This window comes from Henckelia pumila, chromosome 1 (assembly GCF_033568475.1).
Source record: "Henckelia pumila isolate YLH828 chromosome 1, ASM3356847v2, whole genome shotgun sequence".
In the NCBI taxonomy this organism is placed as follows: Eukaryota; Viridiplantae; Streptophyta; class Magnoliopsida; order Lamiales; family Gesneriaceae; genus Henckelia; species Henckelia pumila.
Genome location: NC_133120.1, coordinates 50,857,552 through 50,880,343, shown reverse-complemented (window position 1 = coordinate 50,880,343; position 22,792 = coordinate 50,857,552). Strand labels below are relative to the sequence as shown.

The following is a 22,792-nucleotide window of genomic DNA, read 5'->3' as shown; positions in this document are numbered from 1 at the left end:
CTCTTTAAATTTAACTATCTCAACGGGGATTAAAACTCCATTACACTGTGTGACCCTCAATGGTTCAGGGATACAGCTAGCCGTGGGCTCACAACTCTTTGTGACTCGGAACAACGATTTCCGACTTGCCCAACGAATCATGGTAAAGCGCCTAGCAACATCGCCCCATGATTCCCTAGGTATCACTGATAGTGCCTACAAGAACCAGTAGATTTTGGTTAGCGTACAGTACGGTCCCTTCATCCATATATCCCGATCGAATCAACAACCATTGGTATATCGAGAGTCGCTCAAGATTCGATAACTATGCAATACATCTTGAAGATCAAATTAGTGACATCGCATGTGCTACTAAGAAACCATTTCTTAAATCACATCAAGTACTCTGGCCAGAGATTCGTCACACTAATATCTCCTCAGATCGCATAGGATATCCACACTCGCAAGTATGTGGTGAATCCTTGACAACAATGCATCGACTCCTATATGTGTTGTAACTGTACCCAATCCCGACACCTGATGACCCCCATAGAGTCGGTAAACGAGTCAAAGCACAGTACTAGCATATAGAGTCTCCATGATGTTTCAAGTAGTAAGGACTAATGGTGTACAACCAAAACCGCGGACTTTATCCACTCGATAAGTGATAACCACTTGAAAAGTCCGGATAGGGTAGTTCGATTATTCATCCTATGAATATCCATTTGCATGCTTCGAACATCTCCATGTTCCCTACCAATGAAACGTGGTACTCCGCATCGCAAATGCTAGTCTCAAACTCGAGCGATCCTTATCCTTATTATCGGACGGCTCAATCGACTAGGAACAGTTTAGAATATACAGTGACTATAAGATGTATTTCATGATAGACATCCCCATGTTCTACCACATCTTACATACACTATAGTATATTCAAGGTCTTTATCAAAACAACAACAGTATATCATAATATAACAATATGAAGAAAGATAAAGTCATTGCCATTAATAAAAGTGTAAATTACATTAAACAAAAGATCGTTTGTACAAAGAGTCATCAAAGCCCATAGCCACAAGTTGGCTCACTGGGCACCCACTCTTTCAATCTCCCACTTGCCCTATAGCCAACTAGTCATACTACGTAGACCCATTGCTTCGCGATGTTTGTCAAACAATGGTCCTGGCAAGGGCTTAGTAAGCGGATCAGCGATATTGTCTGCAGAGGCCACTCGTTCGACAGTGATGTCTCCTCTTTCCACAATCTCCCGGATGATGTGGTATTTCCTCAGTACGTGTTTGGATCTTTGATGAGACCTTGGTTCCTTTGCTTGAGCAACGGCACCCGTGTTGTCACAGTACACCGGGACTATACCAACAAATTCAGGAATGACGCCCAACTCTTGGACGAACTTCCTCATCCAAACGGCCTCTTTAGCAGCAGCTGATGCTGCAATGTATTCAGCCTCAGTGGTGGAATCCGCTGTGGTGTCCTGCTTGGAACTCTTCCAAGAGACAGCACTGCCATTGAGCATGAACACAAATCAGAGGTTGACTTCGAGTCATCCACGTCACTTTGAAAGCTAGAGTCGGTATAGCCTTCCAATTTCAGATCTCGTCCTCCATATACCATGAACATATTCTTAGTCCTTCGTAAGTACTTAAGAATGTCCTTCACGGCTTTCCAATGCATTTGACCAGGATTAGCCTGATATCTGCTCGTGACACTCAGAGCAAATGCTACATCCGGTCTGGTAGATATCATCCCATACATGATACTACCTATAGCTGACGCATATGGTACATGTGTCATATTCTCTATCTCTGCATCAGTCTTGGGACACATAGACTTGGATAAAGAAACTCCATGACACATGGGTAGATGTCCTCTCTTGGACCCATCCATTGAAAACCGTTTCAATATGGTGTCGATGTAGGTTGATTGAGTGAGTCCTATCATTCTCTTAGATCTATCTCTATAGATCTGTATCCCAAGAATGTAGGATGCCTCACCCAAATCCTTCATCGAGAATCTACCTGATAACCATATCTTTGTTGACTGCAACATCCCTACATCATTCCCAAAGAGTAGGATGTCATCAACATAAAGTACTAAGAATGTCACAGCATCCTTAACTACTTTCTTGTACACGCACGGTTCCTCCGGGTTCTTGATGAAACCAAAATCTTTTATTGTTTCATCAAATTTCTGGTTCCAACTTCTTGATGCTTGTTTTAGACCATAAATTGATCTCTGAAGCTTGCATACCTTATGCTCGCTTCCCATGGATGTGAACCCCTCAGGCTGCTTCATATAGATCTCTTCCTTAATGTCTCCATTAAGAAAAGCAGTCTTCACATCCATTTGCCATATCTCATAATCATACCATGCAGCTATGGCAATAAGGATTCTTATGGACTTGAACATTGCAACTGGTGAAAAGGTTTCATCATAGTCAACTCCTTGTCTTTGAGTATAACCTTTCGCCACCAATCGCACCTTGTAGGTCAATACCTTACCATCAGGCCCAAGCTTTCTCTTGTAGATCCATTTACACCCTATTGGAACAATTCCATCAGGAGGATCTACTAAAGACCAAACTTGGTTTGTATGCATTGAATCCAATTCAGACTGCATAGCTTCAAGCCATAAATTTGAATTCGCATCAGAAATTGCTTCCTTGAAGTTTCTTGGATCACATCCAATGTCGGGTTCATCTTGATCCCCTTCAAGAAGAAGACCATATCGAACAGGAGGTCTAGAAGTCCTCTCGGATCTTCTAGGTTCAGGCGTGTCCAGTAATGGTTCCTGATGTGTAGGATCGTTATTTTGTATTTCGGGTTCTTCTCGAATTTCTTCGAGTTCCATCATCTCGCCTTTCTTATCCAATAAGAACTCCTTCTCCAAGAAGGTGGCATTCCTTGAAACAAACACCTTTGTTTCAGCAGGATAATAGAAATAATATCCGATTGAATTCTTCGGATACCCTACAAAATAACATAAGCTGGATCGACTATCCAACTTATCTCCCACTGTCCGCTTCACGTAAGCTGGACATCCCCAAATCCTCAAGTACGAATACTTAGGAGCTTTGCCATTCCATAACTCGTATGGTGTTTTGTCCACTGCTTTAGTGTGGACGTTGTTCAACAACAATACCGCCGTTTCAAGCGCATAGCCCCAAAACGAAGGTGGAAGCTCAGTGAAGCTCATCATGGATCGAACCATGTCCAACAAAGTTCGATTGCGACGCTCCGATACACCATTAAGCTGTGGTGTCATAGGAGGAGTCCATTGAGAGAGAATCTCATTCTCTTTTAGATAGTCCAAAAACTCGGTACTCAAGTATTCTCCACCTCGATCCGATCGAAGTGCTTTAATACTTTTACCTAGCTTGTTTTCTACTTCAGCCTTGAATTCTTTGAACTTTTCAAATGCTTCAGACTTATATTTCATTAAATATAAATACCCATATCTTGAATAATCATCGGTAAAGGTAATGAAGTAGGTGTGGCCATATTGAGTCCCAACTCTAAATGGTCCACAAACATCTGTATGGATCAAATCCAACAGATTTTGACTACGTTCAGGTTTCCCCTTAAAAGGAGATTTAGTCATTTTTCCTTTTAGGCAGGATTCACAAGTAGGTAGAGAGTTAATATCAGACATATCAAACATGCCCTCTCCCACTAGCTTGTTCATCCTCCTTGAGGAAATATGACCTAGCCTAGCGTGCCAAAGGTTTGCCGGGTTTTGACTATCGATTTTCCTTTTGTTTGTTGTCGCCGGTTTATCAACATAATTTATTGGAACGTCTTTTAGTTTTAAGTTGTATAGATCGTTTTCAAGTTGTCCATTTCCAATCAAACATTCATTCTTGTAAATATTGCAAATCCCATTCACAAAATTGCAAGAATAACCATCTCTATCTAGCATAGAAACAGAAATAATATTTTTAATTAAATCCGGAACAAATAAAACATCTCTTAAAAATAACTTAAAACCGTTCTGCAAAATTAAACAAACATCTCCAATGGCTGTAGCTTCAACTCTGGAACCATTCCCGAGCCTCAGCTGGGTCTCACCCATTCTAAGCCTGCGACTTCTTGTCATCACCTGCAAATCATTGCAAATGTGAGATCCACATCCGGTATCCAATACCCAAGAAGTAGTATTAAGTGAAATGTTTATTTCAATATAGAACATACCCTTTGCAGTTCCCAACTGCTCTAGATATTCCTTGCAGTTGCGCTTCCAATGACCGGGCTTCTTGCAGTAATGGCAAACATCCTTGGATTTTCCATTGTTTGAAGCCTTTGTCTTGTGCTTCTTCTCGGGTTCGACTTTCTTGGGTGGGGCAGAACGTTTCTTACCCTTCGTACTTGGCCCCTTCTTAGCAGAAGATGAGGAGCCCACCAAGAAAGCTGGTTTATCCTTCTTTAGTGTGGATTCATATGTCACAAGCATATTGACCATCTCTTCAAGGGTGGCCTCTATCTTGTTCATATTAAAATTTACCACAAATCCGTCAAACGAAGAAGGAAGAGACAGAAGCAGTAAATCCACGTTGAGTTCATGCTCCAACACCAAATCAAGAGTTGCTAACTTCTGTATGAGCCAAATCACTCGTACCCCATGATCACGGACCGAAGTCCCTTCACGCATGCGACACGTCATTAGCTCCTTAACAGTAGCGAACCTTTCAGCCCTCGATTGAGCCCCAAAAAGTTCCTTGAGTTGAGCGTGAATGTCAGCAGCATTCACGATGTCCTCAAATCGCCTCTGGAGTTCATCAGACATCGAGGCTTGCATATAGCATTTGGTCTTGATGTCATGGTCCCACCATGCATCAAGTTTGGCCAATTCCTCCGGACTTACGTCAGCTGGTGCTTCCTTCGGAGGTGATTTTTCTAACACGTAGAGCATCTTCTCCGTAGTCAAGACAATCTTCAACTTCCGGAACCATTCCGTATAGTTTGCGCCAGTCAACTTGTTTTGTTCGAGGATCGAGAATAATGGATTACGCGAATTCATTGTATGAAATACTGAAAAGAAAAACAGACATATATCAATGATTGTTTAAGCAATTTACTAAGACATAAAATAGGCGAATTTAATTTTATGAATCTCACTCCCACTATTTTAACGATTTCACTACCCTCTAGTGAAAACGGGAAACTTTTTCCTTAGTGAGAACATGGAGTCCAATTGACAAACTTATGGTCCCGAATAATATCAGCCAACCATAATTCTCAAAAGGTAGAGCCCAATTGCTTCCAAAGCAACCCCCATGTGTTTACCTCATGTCCAATAAGGGCCCAATAATATGACGCCGTTTATAGTGACATGTCAAGATGACCCATCAATATTAAGTTGTGATGAACGGTCGCCATGTGGATCCCCCAATAATATGAGCCGATCCCATGGGAGTTCCACCCAACTTACAACATGTGTCGATCCAATGTACAGCTTTCCGATGGACGGGCCCCCCCAATAATATGAGCCGGACCGTATCCGCGGGTAGCATCACATACATTGACCGTTGATGGAAGGTAGGAACATTTAAACAAATTTAAATTTCCTTTATTTATCTTGATATCAATTTTAAATCATATTTAAAATGAGGGATTTTTAATTATAAAAATTTGTCTCATCATAATCATTTTATTGCATGCTTGCCGGATTCACGCAATTATGTCTAAACATGCATACAATCATAATATCATATATTATATAGGATGATCGATTCCATTTCTAATTGACCCGTGGTTGCCAATCACGAGTCTTAGTCCAATCCTAGGTAATATGCAGTATGCAATGCAATCCTATTACATGTGCTTCCAATTTACATTTCTTCAGTCTTTATTGTCTGCTGGGCCCACCATCTTCAAATCTTGATCTCCCACTAAATCTAATGTATTTACAATAAATAACAATGACAAGTAGGGGATACATTTTTAGGGGTGGGAACGGGCCATAAACCAAGCCCACTTTTATTACATATGACATTCATATTGGGCCATAAACCAGGCCCATTAATAAAACCAACAACAATAAAACAAATGTAAATTCCTAACATACACCTACAAAATTGGTCATGGCAATCGATCATCCTTATCCAATAACATTTAATTCAAAATTAATTTATTGGATATCATGCATATGGCAATTTAAATTTAAACAGGATAAAATCATATTTTATATATAAAATCATATTTTACATATAAAATCATATTTCACCTTTTATTAAATAAAATCATATTTTATCTACAGAATCTAATTTTATAGATAAAATCATATTTTACTTAATATATACATAAGATCAAATCTTATCATCAATTGTACCAAAAATAATTGATTTCAAAATTCAATTTAAGGATAAAATATTAAAATTTTCCAAAAATTCAAATTTATCCAAAAATCAATTTTAAAATTTTCGGACTCGAACAATTCGATCCGATGCCTCGTGAACCAATCAAAAACAATTTTTGACCGGACCAAAAATAAAATTTTAACACATTAAAATTAATTTAAATAAAAAATAATAATTTTTCCCGCGGGCCGCCCGGGACACTCCCGGGCCGGCCCGCACCCGTGGGCGCGGGCCGGGGCAGCCCGGCTGCCCCTTTAGGGCAGCGACAATCGCTGCCCTGGCGGCGGCGCCGCCCAGGGGCGACGCTCGGCGCCGCCCTGCTGCGCCGCCCTGGGCAGCGCCGAGCGCCGCCCCTGGGCGACGACGTGCGCCGCCGTGGGCGGCGCTGTGCGCCCCCTTTGGGCGGCGCCGTGCGCCGCCCGGGGCAGCGATCCAATCGCTGCCCGGGTTTTGCCCGAAAAAAATTTTTTTTATTTAAAATATTTATTTTGTTTTAAAAACCAAGACTCAAAAATTTTTGTACAATCGATTAATTTAATCGTTTGATCTGAGCAACCTGGCTCTGATACCACTGTTGGAAAACTGGCGTTAAGATCAATCACGATTGATACCCGGTGTAGCGGAAGTTTAAAAATTTTATTATGGAACAATTCCATAGTGTGGGTATCAACCGTTTAACGATTAAATTATTAGTGTGTGTAAAATTAAATAACAATTATTAAATTTTACCTTCAATCTCGAAGCGAGATTATTGGACACCACACAGATTTCTCTGAGCTTCTTGTATCTCCCAGGAACTGATGAACTCCTTCTATCAGGTCCACGAACGGAGGTTTAATCCCTCTGATATATTGCACTAGAAAATCTATCAGAAGTTTTCTACGAAGAGAATAAACGAATTTGATTCGCTATTCCAGACTGCAATTCAAAATCACAGACCGGAATTTCTCACGCAGAGAAGGGAGGGGGGCGGCCGAATTGTTATGAGAGAGAGCTAGGGTTTTTCGATTTCTATCTCTCAAATTAATGACCAGTTGTGTCTAATTTCTGTACTGCAATAACTTATTTATAATGCAGGCCACTAACAGCTTAGGGCCCATTAGTCATAAGTTGAGGCCCGACAAGCAAAGCCCGCACGTTCAGAAATTAATATAAAATTCATCGTGACTCCGATTGATAAACCGATTTTACCAATGCGCACAGAAACCATTTCTGCACATTTTAAAGTCTAGATAAATTTTCCTGAATCCGAATTCAGTGGTTTCCAAAAATGTCCATCCCTATGTCATTTTAGGAAATCCTACTCCCTTACTCTTATTTAAGAAGTCCAACTTCTTTGTTCATTAAATTTAACTCTTTAAATTTAACTATCTCAACGGGGATTAAAACTCCATTACACTGTGTGACCCTCAATGGTTCAGGGATACAGCTAGCCGTGGGCTCACAACTCCTTGTGACTCGGAACAACGATTTCCGACTTGCCCAACGAATCATGGTAAAGCGCCTAGCAACATCGCCCCATGATTCCCTAGGTATCACTGATAGTGCCTACAAGAACCAGTAGATTTTGGTTAGCGTACAGTACGGTCCCTTCATCCATATATCCCGATCGAATCAACAACCATTGGTATATCGAGAGTCGCTCAAGATTCGATAACTATGCAATACATCTTGAAGATCAAATTAGTGACATCGCATGTGCTACTAAGAAACCATTTCTTAAATCACATCAAGTACTCTGGCCAGAGATTCGTCACACTAATATCTCCTCAGATCGCATAGGATATCCACACTCGCAAGTATGTGGTGAATCCTTGACAACAATGCATCGACTCCTATATGTGTTGTAACTGTACCCAATCCCGACACCTGATGACCCCCATAGAGTCGGTAAACGAGTCAAAGCACAGTACTAGCATATAGAGTCTCCATGATGTTTCAAGTAGTAAGGACTAATGGTGTACAACCAAAACCGCGGACTTTATCCACTCGATAAGTGATAACCACTTGGAAAGTCCGGATAGGGTAGTTCGATTATTCATCCTATGAATATCCATTTGCATGCTTCGAACATCTCCATGTTCCCTACCAATGAAACGTGGTACTCCGCATCGCAAATGCTAGTCTCAAACTCGAGCGATCCTTATCCTTATTATCGGACGGCTCAATCGACTAGGAACAGTTTAGAATATACAGTGACTATAAGATGTATTTCATGATAGACATCCCCATGTTCTACCACATCTTACATACACTATAGTATATTCAAGGTCTTTATCAAAACAACAACAGTATATCATAATATAATAATATGAAGAAAGATAAAGTCATTGCCATTAATAAAAGTGTAAATTACATTAAACAAAAGATCGTTTGTACAAAGAGTCATCAAAGCCCATAGCCACAAGTTGGCTCACTGGGCACCCACTCTTTCATTGTGATATTTTGATTCTTTTAAGTTTATTAGGAAACTTTTAGGAAATATTTTTGATATCTTTAAATATATTTCTGCGATATCTTTTATTATTTTGTACTTGTATTATGAATACAACATATACGTTCATTATTGAATAAAAAATTAAGATTTATTGAATTATTGTTTTTTATCAATTCTTAAAATTCTTTCTATAATTTTGCCAAAGCTTTACTTTATTTTTATCAAATCAAATTTATCAAAGTTTCATAAACTTTGTGGCGTTTGTCAATTGATTTTTCACTTGCGTTGCAAAGACAAGTTCCTTTGAAGGTCCAATTGAATTGTTGATTGTTTTCTTCTCGTGATTAACTGTTGCTAGTTTTGTTGTAAACTAGAGGTGGATATTCGAAACTTACTTGTTCAAAAGATTGGGACAATATGAAAGAATCTTTTGCTATTGAATTGAGGGTATAAATCGTTTATAATCGTGTTTGTTTTTCATGCATACAAGATTCGCATCATTTGGTATCAAAGCTTAAGGTTTTATTGATTCAAGTAAGTCGTATCTTTCTATTTGTTCTTCTTATCTATTTTTTGTTCTTCTTATCCGTTCTTCACGTTCTTTGTTCTTCGTTCGTCGTTCTGCCAATCTTGTTGCCCAAGTTTCGTGTCTTGTGCTACAAGTTTTTCAAAAAAAAAATTCGAAAATTAAAAAAAAAAAGAAGAGAAGATTATATGGGTAAAAAAATAGAGGAGAAATACCAAAATTTGAGAAAAAAAATTAGATACAAAAATATTTTTTGGCAAACTTTCTTGTGTCTTGTGAGTCTTGGGTACCAAGTCTATTTCAATCTTCATAAAGTCAATTCCTTGTTTTTGTGCAATCTACGTGAGTTAATTGGCAAGTGTTTACAAGTTTTGAACTTGTGAGTTTGATATTCTTCAACCACAAAGCATAAGCTATTCATTATTTGAGTGAAAAAAAGAAGTGTTTGAGCGATTTCTTTGGAGTGACTTGTGAGATTTTGGGTGACGAATATTTTATTACTAACCTTTTTCTTGCAGGTACGATGTCCTATAGAAATTATTTTGTTGGTGAAGATGATGTTTATAGGGAGAGTAAAAGGAGATTCTATGGGTTTGTTAGTAATAGAAGTAAAAATAAATAAAATTCTGTTGTGCTATGGAGATGAGGATCCGGAGATATATTTGGAGTGGGAAAATAAAGTAGAGAATATATTTGATGGTCCTGATCTATCTGGAGCTAAGAAGGTTAAACCTGTTGTATAAGAGTTTACCGACTATGCTTGCACTTGATGGGATAGGTTGGAGGAGAATAGGGAGAGACGTAGAATGAGTCATATTTCTACATGGGATGAGATGCAAAGAGCTATGCGAAAACGTTTTGCTCCTAATTACTATGAGAGGAGAAGTGGAGTTTCAAAGCATGATTATCAAGGTACATTTAAACTTTCAAATTTTAGTACTCGTGATATTGCATGCTTATGGTGTCGTAGAAAATATGAGCATGATATGCGTCAATTTCTAAAGGAGTTTTTAATGAAAGTGGTGGATTCTAGAGTAGAAGTTGAATCCAATGTTGTAGTTAATGTTGAATCAAAAGTTGAACTTAAAAAGATTGAGAAAATTGAGGTTGATGATACTTCATCTATTGATGATGTGAGTGTTGAAATATGTGCGGTTGAAGGTGATTTATTAATTGATGAAAAATCTTCTATTGTACATGTTGTGGTTGATAGTGGTGTTAGTGTTGGCAAATGTGAAGTGGTAGGTGAGTTTTTATGTGTTAATGAGTCATCTAGTATTCTTGTAGTAGATGAGAGTCATATTGATGTTCATAGTGAGACTAGTAATTTTTTGTTGGATGAGTTTTGTAATCTTGATATTAAATTGAATCCAAAGGAATTTCTTGAGGATCGATTGGAATTTGAAAATTTGAGTGATATGAGTGAAAAAAAAAGTGATAAAAAATGAAATAGCCATTAAAAAGAAATAAAAAGAAAATCTAAAGGCCGAAAGAAAGAGAGTGCAAAAGAGTGAGATGGACTTTGAGAGAAACAAAAAAGAAAGGAAAGAAAAGAGAGGAAAGAGACCGATGAAAAAAAAAATTATTATGTTCCAAAATTGTGAGGTTCAAAATTTTGTACAAATGAATAAAATTCCTAAAGTACTTTTGTACAAGGAGATTTTATCTCATTGTCATGATTTAGCCGGTTCAATCCCGAGAATTGTTTGTTCTTCTTTGCAGGATTTTGGAGATGTGTTGATGAAGAAGCAAATGAGATACATTACTAAAAAGCTTAAAATGTTGGATCCATGTGAAGTTGGTCACACACAAAGTGAGATTAGAGATTTGAGAGTTGTTCCATTCGAGAGGTATGATTTAAATTTTAAATACCAGTCAAATAACTACTTTCAAAGGTATGATCTCAATTCTCAATTTTTTGGATTTAATGACTTTGTTGAGAGATTTGTGACTATGCTATCTATGAAATATGCTTTAATTTCAAATTGTGATCTTAAGTCTCTTGAAATTTTGCATACTACAAGAGTGAATGATTTGGATCATATTGATGTGTTGAAGTCACTTTTTGATCTCAAGGTGTTTTAATTGTGGTATGTTATGAGATTGAGTGATTTGGTTTATGTTGATATGTGCGAGTGTTGCATGAATAGTATAGGCGCAAAGTCATATCTTCTTGAGTGGCTAGTAATGATTTTTGGGCTAGCTAATGTGCGTAGTACTTTCATGAGATTCATGTGTTGTGTTTTGCAAGAACCTAGAGGCAAATTTGTTGTGGTATGCTATGCTTATGTTCTAGTATGTCTCAAATTTTTGTATGAGCATGTCAAATATATTTTGTTGGTGTTATTGACGCATAGGAATGAAAATTTGTTTGAAATTTTAAAGTTGAGTGTATTTCATACAAGAAAACTTGTTAATTTTGGTGTAAGTTCTTAAGGATTTAGAATTATTAGTGAAGAGTTGATCAAGTACCAACGAGGTAAGGAAGTGGTAGTTACTACACTATCACAAATGTATGAGTTTTTATCTCTTTTGGTTACAAGGTTCTTATGGTCTGAAAATGTTAATAAATTGCATGAATGGGTTAATTATTTTGAGGACGTGTGATAAGTGAATTTTGTATGCATTATTTTGTGATATTTCTATATCGTTTTTGCATTCGTTCATATTATTTTATTTGTGTTTTCGTGCATTTTGTCTACACTTTATTCACCTTGGTTTATTTACAGGAAATAGAAGGAAACTTAGCATTTTACTTGAAGAGATGATGCTCCTATGTGCATGAATGAGTGAGCAGCTGCGCACCTTGAAGACTTGAAGAGATTGGAGATGTGATGCACCGTGAAGAACTAGAGCCAGCTGCGTGTCTGTTGGAAGAATAAAGAGAGCCGAGCGTCGGCACAAGGAGATAAGCAAGTCTACGCAAGCTCTGAATATTGAAGAGAGAAAGCCACGCTTCTACGCGATTGGAATTGTGCAGCTACGCCGATGCGAGAAGGAAGAGAAGGAACCGCATCTGCGCCTTTGAAGAAACTAAGAAAACGCTTCTGTGGCATGAATCCATGCATCTGCGGAACATGAAGAAACAAAGAAGGGCACATATGCGGAGGATTGATGCATCTGCGGAACATGAAGAAACAAGAAGAAACGCGCATCTGCGTGGAAAGAGGATCTTCTGCGCATGGGCTGCATCGAAAAAGAATACGAGCAGATCAAATCTCGCTCGAGCGCACATTTGTGCACTCGAGCGAGCTTGGAGGAATCAGAAGAGAAGTTTGGCAGAACATGCCTCGCTCGAGCGCATGTTTGTGCGCTCGAGCGAGCGATCGCGAGTCCGAGAAAAAATAGAAATTTCATAATTTAAAACTCTTATTTTGCAGGATTTATTTCATGGGCTTTTTAAGACATATAAATAGGAAAAAAGAGAGCTGATTGAAAAAAAAAAAAAAAAAAAAAGAAACGCAGAGATCGTGAGGCGGCTATGCGGAGGCTTGGAGATTGGAGATCTGCTCCATCTTCTTCAGAGTTTTTTCTTCCTTTTTTCTTATTTTTATTTTTGAATTATTATTTTAAATTATTGATTAGTTTTTCTTCAACCAAGACGGCGAGATTGGGCCGAACAATTTTATGTCGAACATGTGGATTTTGATTTCAGATTTTTAGATTTTTCTTCAAATTATTGATTGTTGGATTTATATTCTATTCTTGTGAATAATCTAATCAATTGTTTGCTTGCTTGTTAATTGATTATGAGTCGAAAGAGGAGGAATTGATTTTGATCACTTCAATAATTGACATATGGTAAAACCGACTAAAAATAGTATTAGATTTCAGTATGCAGCTTTAGGGAAAAACTGAATTCTAATAACTCCTAATGCATTTGAATTTGATTAGAATTATGAAAATTAATCCGTCAATATTTGAATAGATTTAACTGTTCTAGAAATAGACTGTTAAATAAATTAGGAGAATTCGACGTGATTTAAGATTAAATCTGGATCCTAAATTTGCCACTTTTTTGCATAATTTGTTTGGTACCTTCCTGTGTCTTGGTTGTATCATTTTAATTAAATTTATCTTGCAGTTATTTTATTTCTTATTGTTTTGATTAAATAAATTTTTATTTAATTCTTCCCACTCCTAATTTTATTATTTTGTCTAGATTAATTTAAATAATTAAATCTTGAGAATTGACTATAGTTCCTGTGAGATTGATATTTGGACTCATTTTCCACTTACTATTACTTGACCTAGTGCACTTGCTAGTTGATACCGAATTTAGCGGTCAATGTGTTTGAAAAATACTTGTGCAGTGTTCATGATAAATTTTATGTGAGCACATATTTGTTTAAAGAAAATAATTTTTTCTCTATATGTTCTTAATTGCATGATTTGCTTGATGAAAGGACATGTGTATTGAGTTTGAAGTGTAATTCTTAGAAATCAAAATTAAAGGATATGTTGGATGAATATTTGTTGTGCTTGCATATGAAGAGATATGTTGAGTGGGATTGTGAGTGGCATATTGCATGCGAATTAATTCTTATTCCTAGGAAACAATGGTTATACTTATTTATGAATTTTGTTTTGGGGTTAACAAGGTCTAAGAAGGGGAGGAACATGATTTTTGTAATGCTTAATGGAACATTAATCATGTTTTTGCATGTTAATGATGTTGAGGTGTTTAATTTGTGCATGAGAAATTTCGTGAGTCTTGACATGGTTTTGAGTGAGCAAGGTATACTAGTGCATGTGAAAAATATTTTTAGGTTTTCTAATTCTTGCTTGGTTTTTGAGGACAAATCTTTTTGAATAAAGGGAGTCTGATATGAATCTAGAAGTCGCTCGAAGATTCATATGGTTCCAAGAAATGTCTCTTAATTTGCCATCAAGAATTGAAGGATTTGAGATCCATGGAATTTAGTTGGAGAGCATGGAAGTAACTTTGGAAATTATTATGATATTTTCCAAGACCAAATGGATCAAGAAATTGAAAAAACTTGAAGAAAATGCTAAAACGAAGTCGAATGGGTCTAAGCCAAGGCTTGCCCGTGCTACTTCATTGGCGCGCCCGCGCTATGTTTTGCGAACAATAAGCGCGCCCGCGCCTACGTTCTCTCACGCATAATTTGGCGTGTTTGTGTGTGTGCGTGATTTTTGATTTATTTTTGATATATTTTGATAGATTGTGATATTTTGAGTTTTTAAGTTTATTAGGAAATTTTTAGGAGATATCTTTAGATATATTTCTGTGATGTATTTTATTATTTTGTAGTTGGATTATAAATACAATATATATGTTCATTATTGAATAGAAAATTAAGATTTATTGAATTATTAATTTTTATCAATTATTAAAATTCTTTCTAGAATTTTTCCAAAGTTTTGCTTTGTTTTTATCAAATCAAACTTATCAAAGTTTCATAAACTTTGTGGCGTTTGTCAATTGATTTTAAACTTGGGTTGTCAAAGACAGGTTCTTTTGAAGGTCCAATTGAATTGTTGATTGTTTTCTTCTCGTGATTATCTGTTGCTAGTTTCATTGTAAACTAGAGGTGGATAACCGAAACTTACTTGTTCAAAATATTGGGACAACATTAAAAAATCTTTTGCTATTGAATTGAGGGTACGATCGTTTATAATCGTGTTTGATTTTCATGCATCCAAGATTCGCATCATATAACCAAGATAATCTCAAATATTACAATATTTGAAGCACTAATCCAGGTTCTAATACAATATTTATTACAATCTAATGTAATACATAACTTAATCAAAAAATTACACTGAAAGATGTACAATACGACAATAACTAAGTACATCAAATAACTAAAATATTTTAATACATCTGATTCAACTGATTACAACTGAAATACTGTTTACAAAAAAACTTAATATAATATTTAAATTCTTGTGGAATTCTTTCATTCCGTCTACTGATCTTGAACATGAGGGTTCCCCTATGCCACACACTAAAAAATCATGTCAGCAGACCTTCTTTCTCATAAGATCTAAAAGATTAAATCTCACAAATCTACCATATCCTTCCAATATTGTTGGGTTTCTTATCTGGTAGATGAGACAAGATTTTTATGACAATCTCTCCAACTACTAGTGGAAAATCTTCAGGGGTGGCTTCCTCGGTTGAAGCTGAATGGATGACTACATGTCACACATTCCATTCAACCCTCAGAAGCGTCTGACGTTGAAAACTGGATATTCTCTTCCAACTCCATCATACTGGGGTCCACATAATACAAACTTCTGCTGCCAACCATGGCAATGACGATCTTGGAAAATCCTAGGTATCTTACTATTCCAATTCCTAATACTGTTATCGTCATTGAATCCAACTCAAAATCCTACAAAGGATAACCCTGAATCAATACTATGTCCCAAATAATCTTATTACATGCTCTGATACCATAAATATAGTGACCTGGACCGTAATCACCTACTAATTAGAAGCTTAAGCATGAAATTAATTAATAAATAATCTTAATCAGAGTAAATTGCGAAATTTAAATAAATCAATACCAAAAAAGCAAAAACCTAGTGGTCAACCCTGCCATTCAGCCTTGGTCACCACCTAACCTCCCTGATAACAAGAGAACTACCTGCATCTGCCCCATTGAATGGGATATCCAGACAACAAAAAATAACCGGAAGTGAGCCTAACATGCTCAGTACGAGAGTATGAGTATACGATATTATACGTGCATGTATGCAAATGAACTAGGTACCAAGACACTCAGGTCAAGAAACTAGCTCATATACCGGGCCCAGGATATATAGCACTTTGCGCTGTCGCCTCAGGAGGTGGCTCCTATCCAGTGGATAATGGTGACCTGATACTAGTACAAGTGTCCAACCATAATGGTGACCTGACACAAGACTTACGTATCCAACCATCCACAACTCGTAGGGTGAGCGCCTTACTACTACAGGATATCTCAAAGATACTGGATCAATATACTCATGTATGTAACATACAATCATAACATATTGTATCATATAAATCATGTAATCACATAATACATGAACACACATAATACATGCATACTCATTCTGGATATCTCGAATAATACTTCCGTACGTTACTAAGGCAGATCCTAGAAGCTCCCCTCTAGATCCAAGCCTACCATGCAACACTACAATAAATAAATACCATGTATTATCTAGCATGTCAAACATCACCTATCATGCTCTAAAAGCCTTAAATAAACTATAGTCTACTCCCTATTTACTATAGGGAACCAAAGCCATACCTTCGTTTGTCGTTAGTCCCTTGATGTCGCATGCCCTAGAGCCTGGGCACAGCCTCTCTACGACCCCTGGTCACCTTGCTAGAGCTCCGCCGCCTAACCACTACTACGGACACTGTCCGTTATCTAAAAAAGTACTACTTATTCCAACTCTTAAAGAAAGAGTACCCAAAAGCTCTTAGAATCGAGCTACATTGGCCAATGAGAGGTGAGTAATTAGCAAATGAAACTGAGGCCTAGGACCCCTATTTATAGACGATGATCGGAAGCTCCGATCGATGCATGCATGTAACGTGTCCATCGGCCACGATCGAAAGCTTCGATCTGCATTTTGGAGGTTCCGATCTCCTGCATGCAGCTACGTGTACAAGCTCTAATGCCACATCCCGGGTGATGCAGATCGTAAGCTCCGATCTCCTGATCGGGCGTTCCGATCGCTCCCAAAGCTTTCGAACTGGCTTCGCTGGTTCCGATTGGATTGGAGGTTTCGATCCCAGTTCGGACCTTCCGAACGTCCTGAGCCCAATTAAGCCCATTAAGTTTTTTTTGGGTGTTTTGGACCCAATTCCATGGTACGTTGGATCATATTAAAATCCCATAATCATGTTTTATTAATTTTAAACATGATTGGAAAATTAATCTGGTAAAATGAAACCGGGTTATTACATAAAAAGTCCTGCTCAGTCTAGGCTTCAATGAGTGTGTAGTGCCATCTGGGGTCAACTCTTCTGGGTAACTCTCCACGCTCGTCGAGGATCACCGTAGCTTCAGTTTTTGTCATCACAGAGTCTCCCGGTGTTCGACAAATAACAAGGGTGTAGGGCTGAGCGACCCTACTCGAATGACTATCTCGAAGGATATATAGCTTAACGTGAATATGCATATGCAACATATTAATAATGCAGTAAAACATGGATCTTGGCACAAAATGCAACATATAAGCATGCATATTCGTTGGCAATCTCAGTCAGTACTTACGTACCTTTCTAAGGCGATCCTAACAAAGCAAATCTAGGGTCCAAGCCTACAAGCCAATAATTCTCAAATCATTAAGACTAGTCTAAAAGACTTAACTAAGCCAATAAATACTCCCAAATTTTATAAAGATCTCGGACTATACCCGCGTCCGTCGTCAACACTTTGTTGTAGAAGGCTCCAATTTTTGGGCATGGCTCCGCTGCTATACCGGAAGCATCTCGCTGCTGCTCTTCCTCAATTAAAATGGCCAAAACCCACAATATAGACTAAAAGGGAGCGAAAACTTGTGAATTGGAAAGTTCAAAGTGAGCTTCGGATAGCCTATTTATAGGCAGAGTTCGGACCTTCCGAACTACGCATGCATTCCAGGTTCCGAACTGCTCTGATCGGAAGGTCTTAACTCTTCTTCGGACGTTTCGATCTCATAACAACATGTCTTGTGCATCTTGACACCTAAGTGAAGCCTAAGTTCGAACTTTCTGATACCTAGTTCGGAGGTTCCGAACTACCACGTGTCCTTGTATGGTTGACACCTCACACACTGTGTAGCCTAACATAGTTCGGGTCTTCCGAACCTCCCTTAAATTCCGAACTCAACCATTGCCACTTCGGTGCTTGCGAACTGGTCGGGAGGAAGTCTAGTTTTATATTTTCTGATCTGAATAAACATTTGGTTAATTAGAATAATGAGTTTTTAATCGCGGTTTACCATTTAATCTTATAATATAGGGTGCGAGTTACTACATTCTCCCCACCTTAAGAGATTTCGTCCCCAAAATCAACCGTGAGGAAAATCGATATCCAAGAAATAAACATTCTTTTATTACAACTGAACATTTTACAAAGTACAACTACTAAAATCTAAAGAAAATACAACTCAAAACGACTCGTGATGCTCTGAACGCATACGACTCTCTAATATATATAATTACATCCAATAAATGTTCGATTTAATTAGCTAAAACAATTTGTTTCATGTGCGTTGCACCGTGCACTTGCACGTGCTTTTCCATAGTAATATTAAAATGGATGAATTATTCTTCCACTAAAAATTTCAACCAAATCAAAAACTGGGTTACTGAACTGTTTCATTTTCATCCTTGATTTCATAAGCATCATTTCAAGTTCATAACTACTTCAAATTTTATATTAAATCGAAATACAAAAAAATATTTTACTCATTTGATATGACTTGAATACTTAGTCTTTTAAACTAGCGACTTATTTATAAAAGTTAAATCAATTTTGGAATAAATGTTAATAGTTAATACACTTTTTTTCTTTTAAATTTTATGATTAGCAATATAACAATAAATAAGTTACTTCGACAAATTTGCATTGTTTTGGGATAAAATTGTAATTAATTAGTTGTATAAAAAATGATTTCACGACTCTTTTAATAAGCTTTTTCTTTTTTCTTTTTCTGAATGAATACTTTGATAATGCGATTGAAAGTGCATAAAACAGTTAAGACAGGACATTACAAAAGTGCCAAAGAAATGCAAAGAGTTGATTGGATGGGGAAGAAACCGAACTTAGCTGTAAACTAATGAAGGGATGAAAATTGAAAAGCACAGTGACCAAAATCAATTATTCTCCTCGGTTCTTTTCATTTTCTTGGAGTCAACTCCACATATGGTCAGAATCAAGGGAAACAAGGCTTTCAGTGTAGGTTGTAGCCTCAAGTTCAGCAGAGTCAGCAATGGGATAAGTCTCGTGATGCTGAGACGACTTATACATGATCAAGTTGGAACCAAAATGCAGTAAGATTCCTCCATTCTCCGAAACAGAGACAAGTTTCGGCCTAATTCTATGATTATAAATACATGTTGTAGGGAAAAGGTCGGAGGGGAGGGACACCATTATGTTCCAGGATTCTTCAACACCATACTCTGTCAACACCCAAATATCCACTTGAGAACGACGATGAAAGATTGCAAACAAAAGCCCCTGGGAAACTCCCAACTCAACCTCAAGTCCGGAGCCTTTGAAAGGCACAGGAAGCGGGACAGTGGAACACTTCTCTGTCGTCAAATTTTGCGCAATTAAATCCCAGTTACCCATTGAATAATCACGGTAATAAACTTTCCAATGAATAGCTCCACCAACAAATACACCAGGATTTTTAAATACTTTACCATGGCACCAATCCGCAGTCGTCCACGAATCATTTCTTAGACTATAAATATGAACTTGTGCACGGTATGGTGCTGGAGGATTAAGATCAATACAAATGACTTTGTAGTCATCATTAAACACGTCATACCCAAACCCATAGCACCTGGGAAACATATTATCACAAGAAACAGGCGGCAACTTCCTATATTTTCTGGTAGCTGGATTCAGAAGAATAGCATTACATGGGTAGACAACCACACAAACCAACCCATTACAAGAACCAACGATCCGAATCTGATCACTGCGGACACTCAACGGACAACCGAACGACACAGAATCCATAAGATGATCATCATCTACGTGAGGGTATAGCAAACAAGTGTAGAAATTAGTGGGAAGATCACCTGAGACAAAGATGAGATGTTTATGGGAATATATGTTATTTTCAGATGAAATCTTGAGATGGGACTTTCTGAATTGGGTGCTGGAGATTATGGAATGACAAGATTTGGACAAGCACATTAATTTGTGAAGGTATTTCACCGGCAACCTCAATAGGACTTCTGTGATGATTTCTTGAGGGAGATTTGTCCCAGGGCTTGAACTTCGCCAAAAAGAAGACCTGCTGGACGACCGCATAGGAGACACTTGTATCTCTGCTCTAAGCCAAGGCCCATATGGATAGTCGAAATGGTCCTGGTTCGGATCGAATTTAGCCGTCTCACATTTCCTGGCTACGTGACCAATCAAACCACAAGTATAGCAGTAATCTGGAAGACGCTCATAACGCAGGGCCACCGCCACCGAGGCACCTGCAGAACCCACAGGCAAGTGGACCACCCTCCGAAGTGGTTTAGTAATATCCATCAACACACGGATCCTCATAAAAGGTCCTAGACATTGCCCACTATCATCAGCCTCCACACCGATGCTCTCTCCCACCGCATTACCAATAAGAGTCCCAATGTCAATAGTCATACCCTCTGGCGGAACGTCGAAAGCACGAACCCAAAAACGGGTTTTCGGGTACGAGTCGGCAAACCCCGTAAACGGCTTAAAAACCAGCATAGCCCCACTGAAAATCCATGGTTCCATAGACAAGAAACGATCAATTTCCCCTTCACTGGGGAATACGAAAAGGAATTTATTGTCGGCCAAGAACTTAATCTCCAGCCCCTCATTCAACCCGCAGAGCTTCTTGATCGTATCCCTGTATGCCATTTTGTAGACTGATTTATCAGTTAAGAGATTACCCACCAATCCCAAAGGCATAGGCCGACGTCCCTTGGCCACTATGTCATCACTAACCACCAACAACTCCCGTTCGGCCGAAGTGAGGGACAGCGACCTCCATCTACCGAACATTTCAACAAGAAAAAGAAACCCACGAAAACAAGAAGGATAGCAGCCAGCCTCCTAAGGTACCGTTTTGGTACATTTGATGAGAGTAGGATGATCCATAAATTTTTAATCATCCCATGTTTCTCTCATTTTTTTGTTATCCTAATTATATCTCATGGTCCGGTATGATATTTGATGAGGGCTTGATGAAAAATACCTTCTAACTCATGGTATTAATGATGGATGACTATCCTATTGGTGAAATTTTACCAACTTACCCCTCTTCCCATGCCAAAACCCAAGCAACGCGAGAAAACCCTACACACGCTGCAGCCGCTGATGGGAGGTTGAGGTATCGATTCAAAATTTCATTGTGCCCTTTCCTTGATATTTTTTCGCGATTTCTTTCTCATCAACTTCAGATTTGAATCGTAGCAGGTAAATGACTCAAGATTTCGAAGATTAATTCACGTTGTAGGTATGATCCATTTTTTTTTGTTACATTCGACATTATTCTCTTCTCTCTTCTTCGTCGTTCTCGGTGGAATTGAGATCGGATGTTATTAGCTAGAAGATTATGGTTGGTTTGATGAATGTGAATTATTTTGTGAAAATAAAATTGTGCTTGAACTTGCTCTGATTATCATGAACACATAAAAGCAATCGAAATTCCCATTGAATATTGTGGTAAATATGTATGTGCTTGAAATTGCTCTAATTATTGTGACTATTGTGATGTATTGCTTTACAAAATGCCTGTAAGAATACATGGTGGTGAATTTCTGTTCATATCCAGCTATTTTGAGTTCGTGTATTTGAGTTTTTTTTTAAAAGGAAATCGTTATTATTTTGATTCTGAAATGTTTATTATTTGGGAAAAGCTTGCTGCAAATGTGAACATACTGCTATGGTTAGTATTTAATAAATTTATGTACAACTTGGCCGCCATGTTGCAGAATGACTTCTGTAATGGGAAAAGAAGATGAAGCCATCCATATTTTTCTAATACTACGTCAACTATTCGCCTCTTGGTTCGTGTTTTTGACATTGATAACACGTTTTTATGTCAAGTTTTTATCCCAAAAAAAACATAGACACCATAGGAGACACGCCTTGTATGTTATTACAGAAAGGTTACAAGCCCAAATCAACCATTTACATAGGATAATTGAAGTAGGAGATGTGCAATGTATTGTTAACTTGAGGATGAGTAGAAACACATTTGCACGACTATGTTACCTATTAATCAATGTTGGAGGCCTTCAAGAATATAGATATCTTCGGGTCGAAGAGAAGGTTGCGATATTTTTGTCTATTTTAGCGCATCATAAGAAAAATAGAATCATTGGGCACGACTATCAACCAGTGGGCATACTGTAAGCACTCATTTCCATGAGGTCCTCACATCTATTTTGAAGTTGCACACTATACTTCTTGTGAAGCCCGCACCTGTTGATGAGAATTGCACAAATGAAACCTGGAAATGGTTTAAGGTATGCCAATCAATTCACCTAATTCATCAACTTTTGACGATTCAATTAACTGTTTCAATTCTTATGGTTCAATCAAGCATGTATTTTTGTTATCTCAACACTGCCAACACTGTATTTAACATGTTCACAGGGCTGTCTTGGTGCACTTGACGGTACATATATCACCATCCACATATCAAACAAGGACAAGCCAAGATATAGGACAAGGAAAGGGACAACAGCCATTAATGTTTTGGGGGTTTGTAATAGTGAAATGAAGTTCATATACGCTCTATCAGGTTGGGA

The 22,792-nt window shown here is 37.9% G+C and overlaps 1 protein-coding gene across 1 annotated transcript; it reads right to left on the bottom strand.

The window, feature by feature from the left end:
• Nucleotides 1–19,036: 19,036 nt before the first annotated feature.
• On the bottom strand, nt 19,037–21,087 carry LOC140875941 (F-box/kelch-repeat protein At3g23880-like). The gene has a single exon (XM_073279776.1). It carries the CDS (start codon nt 21,036–21,038, stop codon nt 19,179–19,181), a length of 1,860 nt encoding a protein of 619 aa, XP_073135877.1. The 5' UTR covers nt 21,039–21,087; the 3' UTR covers nt 19,037–19,178.
• Between the last annotated feature and the right edge of the window lie 1,705 nt (nt 21,088–22,792).